At 33.9% G+C, this 13,644-nt stretch overlaps 1 protein-coding gene across 7 annotated transcripts in view; it reads right to left on the bottom strand.

Moving 5' to 3' along the window:
- Positions 1–13,644, bottom strand: part of LOC134531134 (probable ATP-dependent RNA helicase DDX52) — an 87,938-nt gene that overhangs the window by 19,935 nt on the left and 54,359 nt on the right. For 5 of the 7 annotated variants that reach the window (XM_063366732.1, XM_063366737.1, XM_063366733.1 and 2 more), the window contains one exon: positions 9,432–9,507. In XM_063366732.1, coding sequence (XP_063222802.1) covers positions 9,432–9,507 — 76 coding nt within the window. Of the gene's footprint in view, positions 1–8,485; positions 8,601–9,431; positions 9,508–13,644 lie in introns of all 7 variants that reach the window. The other 2 variants (XM_063366735.1, XM_063366731.1) reach the window with 1 other exon arrangement.

Consider the following 13,644-nt stretch of genomic DNA (forward strand, 5'->3'; position numbering starts at 1 on the left):
GTTAGAAGTAATAGAATAGAACACACCCCATGATTCATTCTCCAAATTCTTTTCTATGGTTATTCATAACCCTGACACGAAATATTCTGTTTACACTCATTTCCCCCATATTTATAGAAAAAAATATATTTAAACATAAATTACTTCTACCACAATGCATTAAGGGCGCTGGAAGGCTAATGCAGTCGCCCGAATTCCGCTAGGTAGCAGAGGCTGCTCTATCCGCGGTGGCGGCTGGAAGCGCGCCTTATCTCAGTTACAATCTGCGGTTGCCCTCTCTCTCGCACCCGGGCCGTGCCGAGCCGCGCTGGGCGACAGGGAGGGATCAGCTTACCAGTGTTGTCAGCTCCACTGACTTCATACCCGAGAGCTTTTATCAGCGAGTCCTGCCCTTGAAGGAACATATGGCTCTTGCCGATGAGTAGGGCCTACTCGGCTTTCTGAAGCGAGTGGTTGCCACCGTATCTTAGCATATGACCTACCCGAGTTAAATTTAGACAAATTTGTATGATAAAATATTCTATTATGTACATTCCTAAACTTATATACGTGCATATAACCTATAATGTATTTTGTGTTCCGTTGTTTTGTATACATTAGCTATATGTGAAATTGGAAATCTAAAAACTACAACGCCGAGAATTACGATTTATGTAATTATTATCTTTTAAATAAACACATATCCAACATAGCGTGTAATAAAAATCATATTCTAAAGGAATGGTGTCGCTTACGTATCACTATTGTGCCATGGGTCGTGGGTTCTATCCCAACACTTTTTGTCTTATTTTATCAAAACTGAGTTACCACAGTGATTGCATATGTAATTTTTGTAGTCTAATTTGCACATTATTACATCGTTTCTTATAAGATGTTACTAAATTATTGATGTTTTACTACATTTAAATAAGTTATTTAAAAGGAAATCAAAAAACGTGATTTTCAAGTTATATCTGAAACAGTTCTATTTAAAATTCTAAGTGATCTAAACTTCATACGTAACAGTTTACTTAGTACATAAGAAATGGCGCATGGCTTGAGCGTTGAATCTTGATAACTTAAGTAAGAAATGCGTACTCATTTTTAATGATAAAACAGCCCTAGCATTAAAACTCTCTGTAGACGGAAACACACAGTTTAAACTTTTAAAAACCGACAAAAAAAAAAAGGAATATACTTTATTACAAACCAAAAACTTTCATCAAGAAATATTCTGCTTACTAACAAATTGATTGGGATCCCAGTTTTTCTGTGTTTTTTTAATGAAGACATTTTTAGTGATTAACTACCTACCGTGTTTATTGCCCTACAAATCATTGTAGTTGTATTACAGATACATATTGTTTCGATATCGCCAAACATATCTAAATGCAAACTTGATTTATTTATAGTAGACCATAATATATTATTTTATATACATACATCAATTACCACTTTGGGATTGTGTCATTATTGAGTATTACAGTCTATGGAAGTCTCCAAACAGCGTTTTATATTTTTATATACTGTATACATATTTGCGTATAAAAACGTTACGGCGCGATATTTAGCGAGATGCTTTTGTTCAGGAATCATTAACATTATTTTAATTAAACATTTATAACTGGCAATCACCAACAGCAAGGCCCTTCCTCAATTAAATATTAATGTAACAATAAATTTGTAAAACTGTTTGTCCACTGCCTCAAAGAAAGCAACTGGAGGGAATTATTTTTATTTAAATATTAAATTCAAACAGCTAATATATTAACACGCACAACGTGATTGACCAAATATGGTCAATTGTTTGATTTATTTTTTGGCAAACCTTTTTGTACGAAAGCAAACAGGCAATGTAATAAGACATAATATCTCATTAATTAACTATTCAGCCAAATACTATTAGAATATTTTTACTGTAATTTTTGTTTTGATACTATAAACATATTTACAACACAAAAAGTAGAAACACATTAACAGTCATCTGAATATAAATTTAAACACAAGTTCTATTAGGCCAGTAAAATTAGACTAAAAAAAGACAGTGCTGACGAATAATTAGAGGAAACCTGGAAACTGTTTTAATGTATTCAGCATACCCCTAGTATGATCACATAAGGTTTTCCCCAATTTCCGAGTGAAGCTTCATCCGCCATTTTGAAAAAAACTGAATATTTTTGTTTGTTTTTGAGGTTTTTCTCAAATTTCTCCAAAACGAAGCGACCAATCAAAAAGTATTTAAAGAAGTTAAATTTAGATAGTTGAATTTCGCTTCAAATGAATACAATATATACGAAAAGGGGTATTGCGTTTTCTTTAGAAGACAATTTGAAAATTACTCATTTATTTAGATTTGTGGGAAATTCCAAATCTATCGGTTTTGCACGTTCAACATCTCTGAAGTGGCTCATCATTAAACAAAAAAAAATGGGGTACATCATTTATATGAAATTTATTTCAATATTTAGCAAAACCTAATTATTTTAATAATTTTTTACATTAACAGGTATATGCGATTTTACATGTTGAGGTGTGAATTATTTTGTTTTTTTCTCACTTATAGATAGTTCAGTAGAATGCTTGCATTTATTCATGGTAAATATGAAGTATATGAAACATTTTATTTTACTAGATATTCATTAAGTTATGAGTATGGAAACATGTACAAGTAATAGGTATTACAGACAGTACCTACTCTGGCAAAGTGGATCTCTTCAATGCCTGCCAAATTGAAACATTCTGTGGAGAGTCATTTGCGACAACTGAGCAGCATGTTGATGCCAGGGCATCACGTATATTAAGAGACGACATTGATGTACAGAAATTGTTGGACTGGTTTACCTCTCATGATCCATTCCCAGTTAAGGAAGTAAGTACTGGACTGACAGGAGAAGAGAAGATTAACTGCCACCTAGCTTATGAAGCCGGAAATTCCAGCATTTCGAGGATGATTGGCAGTAATTTTGGTATTGTCAAGTTTCAGCGAAAACAAAGAGTGATGCCTCTACGATGTGTTAATTCTGCTGTGAAAATTCACAAGGAAGAAGTTACAGTCAACCCTGATACGATTTTCCGCAGAATTTCATTACATAAAAAATCAAATGAACAACTGAAACAATACTTTCAATTTGAGCTGGCTCCGTATCCGTTGTCCTTATTTGACGAAGTTGGTGTGCGTAAAACACGCAAATCAGCATTCTACGAACTGTTTACTCCTGAAAAGGATTCAATGGATATGAGTAACTCTGCTTATGTCATAGATGGAGGCTACGTCTTACACCGTGTGTTGTGGCAGGCCCGAGAACCCTTTTCGTCAATATTAAATAAATATGTCGAGTATGTTAAACATTACTTTGAACAAGGTGCAACCATTGTTTTCGATGGATATCCAGATGAAACAAGTGCGAACGGTATAAAATCTGCGGAACGACTTCGAAGAGGCAATAAGCTGACAGCAGCAAATGTTATGTTTGATGAGACAATGTCGGTGACAATGCCACAATAATTATTTATATCAAATGAACATAACAAGAACCGTCTTATCTCCATGTTGAATGAGAAATTTAAAGCTGAGCAGTTTGTTGTAAAGTAGGCGAAGGAGGATGCTGACACTAATTGTGACCAGTGCAATTGTCATCGCCCAGCATGCTGATTGTGTGGTTATTGTGGGGGAAGACACTGACCTGTTGGTGATTTTGACTGCATTAGCTCCAGACTCCCCCAACATATATTTATTGAAGCCAGGAAAGGGTCAATATAGCAATGAACTTTACAGTCCACGCAATTTCAATTCATCCGAACCTGCTAAGGATAATATCCTATTCCTTCATGCATTCAGTGGTTGCGACACTACATCAGCTTTTTTCAGAAAAGGAAAACTGAATTTCTGTAAGGTGCTGGAGAAAGAGAGTCAGTTGCAAGAAGCTGTAAGGATGTTTAACAAAGCCGAAACTACTGCAGATGAGGTTGATGTGGCAGGACAGAAATTAATTGCGGCAATCTACTCTGGACGTAGTGATATGCCACTAGATGAAATACGCTACGAGATGTTTCAGAAATCGCTACAAAGAAATGAATTTAACCTCGCTTCTTTGCCTCCAACTCCAGCAGCTGCTCGCCAGCATTCCTTGAGAACATATTTGCAAGTGCAAATGTGGAGCAACAACCACACCGATCCACTGCTATGGGGCTGGAAGACATCCAAACATGGTCTAGTCCATGTTACAACAAATAGAGTTGCAGCACCCGAAGAGCTCCTCAAAACTGTGTCTTGCAGGTGTGCCAAAGGCTGTCATCGAGTCTGCTCTTGCTGATAAAGTAATTTGAAATGTACAACGATCTGCAAGAATTGCAAAGCTCAATCGTGTGCCAATTCCCCAGTAGACGACATTGTTCAACCAAACTTCGTCTGCAACGAAGAGCATATAGTCCTCCAAGAAGACAAGTGTTTATCAGACTATGAGAATGAGATCTTAGAGCAGCCACCTGAATTACCTTGTTCTAAAATAAAGAAAACATAAGTGTGTGTATTATGTACTTAAAAAGTGATTTATTAGCTCACATGTTATGTACTGTTTTGTTTGTAAAAATTGTTTGTTATAACTGTACAATATAAATGATAATGAAATGTCTCTTGATTATCATAGATGCACTGCTGAATGATTTGATTTAAGATGAGAAGGGAGATTGGTAAATTTACTTACTCTGTAGATTTACCAATCTTTAAATCATTATCATATGTGTTTATTGTATTCTCTGTGTTATGAATATTTTATTTTGAATCGTTATTATTATTAGAGAAACTGTTTAATTCTCCACGAATGCACAGTGCTAATTGATATTAACAAGTTTCTGATAATGTTGTCATGCGACTGATAAAGCCATAGTACATTATATTGAATATATTTGATATAACCAGTTTCTAGATTTTTGTTTTATTATAATGTTATATTTGATAATCACTATTTTGTATTTATTTATAAAGTTACTGGTAAAACATTTAAATGCTGTTTTTAATCACTGTATTGCTATATTTTCGGTAGTAGGTATGTTAAGAGTATCCAATAAATCCATCATATATGATAATTCTTAAGTGCTAAAACTTTCAATGGATTGTATGTATAGTGTGTAAACGAATAAGTATGTATATTATTCCTTCAATTTCAGTAACAATAGAACTTTTTCGATTGTCAAAATTATTTCGGATTAGGAAACATTTATTTAATTTTTTACCTTTGTCGGCACCCAGCCTTCCATTGATTTTGATTACCTTATTTTCAATATATTTATTAAGTCACAAAACCATTTCTTATTCTCAATACAACAGATGAAGTAAAAGAAAAGTTTATATCACTTAAGTGGTTTAGCATGTGTGATCATTTTTAAAGTGTTTTTAATCCTATGTTGTATAAAGTTTGCGTTTCCTACCAAATCAAATTAGATGGTAAATGTTATGTTTGACCAAATAAATATCTGCTTATCAAAAAAAAATTAATCGAAGAAAGATTTCTCACAACATAACAGTTTTACAATGGTGGCTCAAATTATTAATTTATATATACAAATGTATGTGTACTAAATAAAACTCGTTGTTCGTAAAAAGCATAATAAAATGTTCTTCAACTTTTATTTCATTACTTTTTCGGTTAGGATGGGCTATTTCGGATATATTGCTAGTAATTAAACTAAAACATTAAATATTTAGAAAATATTTTTTAAAATGTGGTTTTCAAAAAGTGTTAATTAAGTTAAAAAATAACCCATTTCAATGTATTTTGTACTCTTTCGAATCGTAATTTAATAAGCTACATTTATCTTCGGAACAATATTTTTGATTGGAAAATTCGTTTTCGGATATTGAGAAAAATCAGGAAAAAAAATGAAAGAATCTACAGTTTTTTAAAAATGGCGGCCAACGCTCCACTCGTAAATCGGGGAAAACTTAGGATACTCTTACTACGAATGAACTTCGTCGATTAAATATATTCCAGCTTTCCTCTAATTATTCGTCACCAAAACCTTTATTTTACTGGCCTATATTGTCTACCAACAAAACACCAAATTACAAAAGCATTAACCCACAGAACGAATAGGTGGATGATAAGTCAATTTAATACAATGTACACAAAACTCTGAAGTTAATATTCTATACAATTTACATAAAACAACCCGAATATCAAGTCAAATAATTAGAAGGGAAAATGTTTACAAAGAAGTGACTATTCAAGGTATCAGAATTAATCCCGGTAACATTTATATACATTTTATATTGGCTACTAATAAAACTAATAATAAAAAAACATATTAACTCACAAAAAATTGCAAATACCTAACAGATAAAACAAATGCCGATAGTAAAAATATTTTTAAAATGTTATCACGTTATTTAGCATTTACAATGTAGCTATAGTGATTATTTAAGCTTCATAATAATTTTTGATGACATACATATCTTGTATTGCCTACCAATAAAACTTGTTATTGCAAAAAACATGACAACATACAGAATTACACGGCAGATGCTTAGAAAAACATTTCACTACACTATTCATAAAATAAATGTAATCATTTGTTTGGCGTAAATATATCAATTATAGCATATACAAAATAGATTATATTATTTAAATGGATACATTCGTTACTAACAAACGTGTGTTTGTGTGTGTGTGTGTATATATATATATAATGCGTGTGAGTGTGTGTATTTACTGCTGCCACAATTTTTTATAATACACATACATAAAACAAAACATGGAAAAACGCATCAATATTTTTTATCTTACATTAAACAATGGATGGCTGGCACCTAAAATAAACTTGTGTTCTTAACAGTCATACAAAATTAAAAACGAGTGGGAAATATACACACATATATGACAACTTAAGACATAACAGAGAAGATTATTTAAATAAAAATATCAATATACAACGTTTTTAAAACGGACTAAAAATTATAAAATAATTTATCCTAGTCTCATACAGATTTATAACCCCATACAGATTCCTAACTCCACACATTGTCCTGTAATATTGTATTTATGAAATTTTAAAATCTATGAAAATATTTGTAAGTCATGCCTGTCCACATAAAAATGAAAACAAATTAACATTAATTTAATTAGTTAAAACAACTTAACACGTACTTCTAATGTAAAAATGCTTCTGGGCTCATGAATAAACCTAGTCATTTTTAATATGACCCACTACCATGGGCGCACTTAGCGAGGGGCAGAAATTGCCCCCCCCCCCCCCCTAATATTTTAAAAATTGTGCCCCCGGACCCTCCTGTGCGCAGTATTCCATATTCTCCCACTCCCCAGATTAGGTTCGTCCCCCTAATTAATTTTTCCTAACGACGCTGGTGCCCACTACTATGGAGGCACAGTTTTTGTTGGTCTATATCATAGGCGGATTTATGGGGTGTACCCTAGAATGGTAAAATATGCACTGGATAATACGAATTATGTAGTAATACACAGGTATTATTACTAGATTAGATACAGACTACCCGTGCACCCCCCTCCCGGCCCCTAAGGTCATTCCGATTGGGCCCCCCCAAAGGTCATTCCGATGCCCGCCCCCCCCCCCCCCCCCCCCAAAAAAAAAAGAAGGAATTCCTGGTTCCGCCCCTGGTCTATAGTAAGGAACCATACCGGCGTTTGCCTGGAGTTATTTCAGAAAATATTGTGGAACGGGCCTTAAAAGAAACACCGTAGCACCATGTGCCTAGTAAAAGGCAATAGGATTTACACATCAAGGTAGTCTAATTGATTTCAAACTTCAACAGTGTGGACAAACTGGAAATTAGTGCTATGTAATTATTACATTAAGTCTATGGTATCTATTAAGTACATTCTAATTATCACACTAGCCAGGACCGAATATTACAAAAAGAGGAGGGGGGGGGGGGGGGGGGGGGGGCAAAATATTTGACTAGAGTAAGTTTGCATTGAAAGTCAATAGGTAAGAAAACTATGTTTATCCTTATTCCGTAATCGTTACAATTTCCTTATATTGCTGTCAGTATAAAATATGGTAATTACAACCAACTATTTTAAATGAAGCATAGGCCTATATTTTTTTAATTCACCCTAAGATAAAATTTAGAGAAAGTAACTGACAAACCATTTTACATTATTTTGTGTAATAACTTACCGCTCATCGGCACATTCTTGGTACATTTCACATTCACCGGAATTAGATGCTGTAGAAACAGTTAATTGCACGCATTCGGAAGTAGATGCGGTAGGTGCGCACAATTTTGATTCGGAACCTTCACATTGTTGTGAAATATAATATTTTAATTTTCGCTCTGCGTGAAATTTCTTTTTAATCCTCGCTTTCTTGTTGTTTTTTGTTTTCTTATAAGGCCACCCATCTACAAATTTTTGTGGGGCCATTTGGAAACAAAATAAATTAAAATCTACTCAAACGCGGAAAAAAAACCACTAGTTTGTGTTGTACACTGAGCGCCGCACGAGTGGAGCTACGGGTTGAGCTCGTATACCTGCTGCCCTGCTGGCAGCGCGGCAACAGCGCGCGCCACGAGGCCAGGCCGTGCCGAGCTGCGCTGGCTCCAGACGCGATAACACCAGACACCGCGGCGCCTCCAGTGCTGCGGGCTGCATCCGATATATTCTCAGAATGCCAGGTGCAAAAAATACATGCACTGCTTGCATGTTACAAATCTGCTGCAATTTTATTACAATCCAGCATTGTGAAACATGAATAATAAAATGAAATACAAACGCATTTCGCGCATGTTCTCATTTTCTTATAAGTATTACCATGACGTTTATATAGTCTAATGAAAAATGACTTATTTACATGCCTGCACACTTTTTTCGTAACAATTTATGAGTAATTTCATTTAATCCCTTCAATAGATTACTTAACATACTTCAGTTATACCAAATTTCATTGACATATCTTATCTTGTTTTCAAGATTTGTATAATGCAAAATTGAAAAAAACCAAACTTTGATAGCAATTTATTTTAAAACTATTTGTCTAAATAATATCAAATTTGGTACAATCGATGCTCTTCGCAGGATGAATAAATGTTACAAAGAAAAACAGAAAAATTATTTTGCGAGCAGCCCCCTTAAATACAGGTGACTTAGGGCAGATAGTAAATCAACATAAGAATTTTAATAATTTAATTAATTTTAAATAATGGGTAATCAAATATACTTACAAGATTTCACTTTTTTTTATGTTTAAGTTTATCAGAGTGTTGTTTTTGTACATGATTCCAGAATAACATATGTTTCTGTGTGCGGTTTTCAAGAATAAACTACTCGGCCTCTATTTGAGTATAAAAATAGTGGTTATTTTAGCTGTACTCACATGCACATATTCATTGTAAACCATTCTTGAATTTTTAGCTGCTGTCATTGGCAATATTTAATCAGTATGGAATGTCCTGCACTCGGTGACAGAAGCAAACAAACCTGCGGAGGTTGGTCGAGTCATCCTCGGTGAAGAAAGTGATGGCCCTGCCCGGCTGGCCGGCCCTTCCCGTGCGGCCTGAAGCGAGCACACAACACACAAGTCACTGGTCACCGTCAACTACTAGTGGAAACGGACAGTAAAAAGGAATGATACATAAATGTGAGTTCATATACAAATAGAATAATAAAACTCTGTTAAGAAGTTTCTAATGATACTAGGATATTTAAATTTATTTACAGGAAAAACATTTTAAAGGGTAAAATTGTATGTATTGATAGGGCAAGTTCCAAAAATTTCAAACATTTATAGTGGAATATTTCTTAAGTGGGATTATCTAAACTTGGTTTTACTGTAATAAAATATTTCATTTGAAAAGTAATGATCCTTCAAATTCCGAAACTCTCTAAGTCATTAGTTTAGAACCACATACCATAATTAGTGGGTCAGGTGGATCAGAAACAATTATTTGTATTTGCTGTGTGTTTCAACATTTTCCATTGCAAATGGATTTATTAGGGTCAGTTTCGATGCAAAAGCAAATAAAATAATTACATACTGCTATGCACGGGCAGAAATTCCGGGAAAGAGAGGGGGCAGAGGACCCACTTGCAAAATCGTAACTGTGAAACAGGAATGATAAACGTAATTCTATCCCCCTCCACCTCCAAGAATCCATAAGATTTTCACCCCTGCTGCAATTTATTCATGACTATTTCAGGGGGGATCACAAAAGAAGAAAAAATGTCTGTGGCTATCAAAGAACTGTTTAGACACACAGTAAATGCCTTCAAGATGCCATATTATTATCATTTTCAAACATTCTTAAAGTTCAAGTTCAAGTTCATGTTCAGTATTATCACGTCACAGAATTTTTTTTGGCAAGATGCAACTGGTACTCCTGTTGTTTTCATAATTGACTTCTCCTGTGAACTTTCCATCCGTCCAGACGGGTGAATCCAGGGTCTGCAGCATGATCATGGTGCTGCCCTGTCTGTTGAAGATCGGGTTTCACAATGACTTCTGGAACTTTTCAGGAAACAATCGGGTACAATTTTGGACAAAAGAAACCCATGTTTCGTCGACCTCAGCGTAGGTGTCACAAAGTAGAGGGAAGCTGGGTCTTGAGAGATAGAGAGACTTCCAAGAGAGCTCCAGAGCGGATTACTATTGGAGCTGGGCAGTTCGGGGAATTTGATGATCATGCAGATAACCAATACTGATCATCCTTTCAAAAAACATTTAAACACTATGCTATGAAACATGTTGGTTTCATGCAGTCACACTTTTTTTTGGCAATAACTTGACCCACGTAAACCAATATTAGATTAGATTAAGTTGTAAATAGTGATTACAGAAATACAATCAGCATAAAATAAAATAGGAACAAAATTTAAAAGTTTTAAATTCATTTTGCTATATAACTACTATATGGTTTGTTACTATTGACATACAAATCGGCAGAAGATGCATGTTCATTTGGAATTAAGTTGTTAACGACCCAGGCTACTGCCCTTCCCACTTGATACACAGTTTAATTAATGACTTATTATGGAGCCTCATCATGTTCAGTAGGTACCTTGGATAGGTTTCCTGGCATGATTCAAATAACAGCTTTTTATTCCTTTTAAGAAGTATTACTGTGTTTGCAATATGTTTTATCACTACAACTTACATTGTTTCATACTTTTTTTAAATTTCTTTTCTTTATAGACAATGAGCCTGTAAAGAGTAAAAAAAATACGCTTTCCAGTTTGTGACATTTTATTGAACTAAAGATGTAATTTAAAAGTCTCTGCAATCTTTCAATCATAATTCAAGTTTATTTTAATTCTCTATGTACAATGTTAATAGTTAATCTATGATCTAATTATGTGTTATTTTAGTCAACCAATGAAAAGTCTGTTTATTGATTATAAGAAAGTAAAATTTAATGTAAAATTTATTATTTGAAGTTGTAATATTAAAATAACGAAGAAAATCAATAATTGTGATGTCGGGAAGAACGATGAAAGTGAAATTGAGACACGTAAACATTATTTAGGACATATTTTACAGTAATACCGAGTATCATTGAAAATTATAAAGTGGATTGTGATTGGTCGGTAAGTGATCCAGACACAAGAAATTAGAGACCAGCGGAAGAACTATTTTCGGTCGTGAGAAGCAACGATGAATGTTTTATGAAAAACATCCGAAGAGAAAAAAAATTCCTCCATCATCGTCGGACGTGTTCTAACATAGCTCTTCGTAAAAGTCCATAAAACTTTATTTAGAAGTACTTCGTCGATTAATTATAGTTACAGAAGACAAGAATTTAAGAAGAAACGTTACAATATAAATTTTATAAAGATTGGAGAAGAAATATACGGCAGGTCAAGATATTGTCAAGTCTGAACTACAGACCAACTTCGAGACGTACGATCCCAAGCATTCCTGATACCTTCACGAGAAGAAAACTGTGTGAAACATCAATTACTTCAAGTATTCGAGCAACTCGGATTGACGGACCAACTACGAGACGTACGAGGAAGTGATCTAACTTCAGGGGCCCGGCTGAGTACATCATCATCAATTACGGTGCTGGTACGAGAAATTGTACTGCTAGCATCATTATAATTGCTATGTCTAGTGCAACAATTCCTGAAGAGTTCTAAAAAGGTACCTTCCCAATTCCCCAATAAACAATTGTCGAGTAAAAGTAAATCTTCCCAACAAACATTAATTTGTTTGTTAAATAGAAAGGGTTTTGTATTAGTATTTGATTTGCTAATGAATCCTTCAGTTACTAATTTTTTTTAACATCTCTATAAAGTTGCAATACTATTACTAACTATTAATATTTTGATCATACACCTAGAGGTATAGCCCATTCTACCAGAGCTAAAGTCGAGGCACAAATATAATTAAAGAAACATAATTAAATAAATATAATTAAAGAAATATAATTAAATAAAAATATAGAAAATCATTGTCATTTTGCAAATCAACATTTTTTTTTACAATAATTGAAATATTCTAATAAAATATTAAACATTATTTATTTTTCTTGAATAGAAGTATAAATAATAATTTAATAATGTAAATTGATTTTGGAAGTTATATTATTATAAGAAACCATTTTTTTATTGTTGTAATACACCGTGATTGCATGATTCATTCATGTGTTAAGGTAAAGAGTAATATCAAATCAAAATACATAATGAAGTCACTAAGATAATACGTGAAATAATGTTGTAATAAAATGTAATGTGTGACGTTCATGTAGATGCCCGTAAACGAAACAGGTTACATATTATAATCATATTTAGTACTTTAGTATTTCCAAAATAATTTTTTAAGGCGCCCAACTATTATAATAAATCTCTATCTACTAAAACAATTCAGTGATTGTAGTTAGATGATTTTAAATCAAAAATATTTTATGAATAAATTTGTCACGACAAGTGAAGCATATTAATAATAATTTACATCACTGAAAAGCTGACAAATATATCGATAGAAATTGTCAACAACGTGAGACGGTTTTCGATTCATAAGCCCTAGATGGTATTTTTATTGGTTTGTTTATCTGTGTGGTAGTTACATTTTTATGAGTTTTAACTTAATTTTCTTTTGTGTTTTTTGGCCCTGATTCTTTGTTTGAATGAGCAGGTGCAACAGTTTGCCGGTTGCGTAAGAATCAGAGTGAGAAAGAGTTCAGAGAGTGTAAGAAACAAAACTTTGAGAGTTCGTCAGGGTGCTCTTGCCATGCAGTAGTATTGGCTGATATTTCTTCCATATAATTTTTTGATTGGTTAAATTACTAAAAATGATGACACTAGACTTTGTGATTTTTTCTTCTAGTAATTTTTTGCCGGAAAAGCGTCGTTACGAGGGTTCGGAAATTTGTATTCTGCTATGTTTTTGTGAGGGATGTGCTGTGATTGGTTAGAGGGGTTGTGCACCTGTCACTTCCTATGGGTGGTAGGTACGCAGATGCACGTAGCCTTGTTAGTCATGTTTTGGTAATAGTACTGAATGTGTGCGGTCGGGGGATGGTTCGAAAAATAATATGATTACGTAGTTCAAGTAAATTTTGTGGCTGTGGTCTGGGCGGTGCCGTTTTAAAAACATTTATGGACTTTTTATCTAGAATTCGTTGACTGCAGTCGTTGATGTTATGCCCAGAACGAGGCAAACATGAGTCGTTTTGTCGTCGCCCAAGTATGGAAG

This window comes from Bacillus rossius, chromosome 3, assembly GCF_032445375.1.
Source record: "Bacillus rossius redtenbacheri isolate Brsri chromosome 3, Brsri_v3, whole genome shotgun sequence".
NCBI classification, from domain to species: domain Eukaryota; kingdom Metazoa; phylum Arthropoda; class Insecta; order Phasmatodea; family Bacillidae; genus Bacillus; species Bacillus rossius.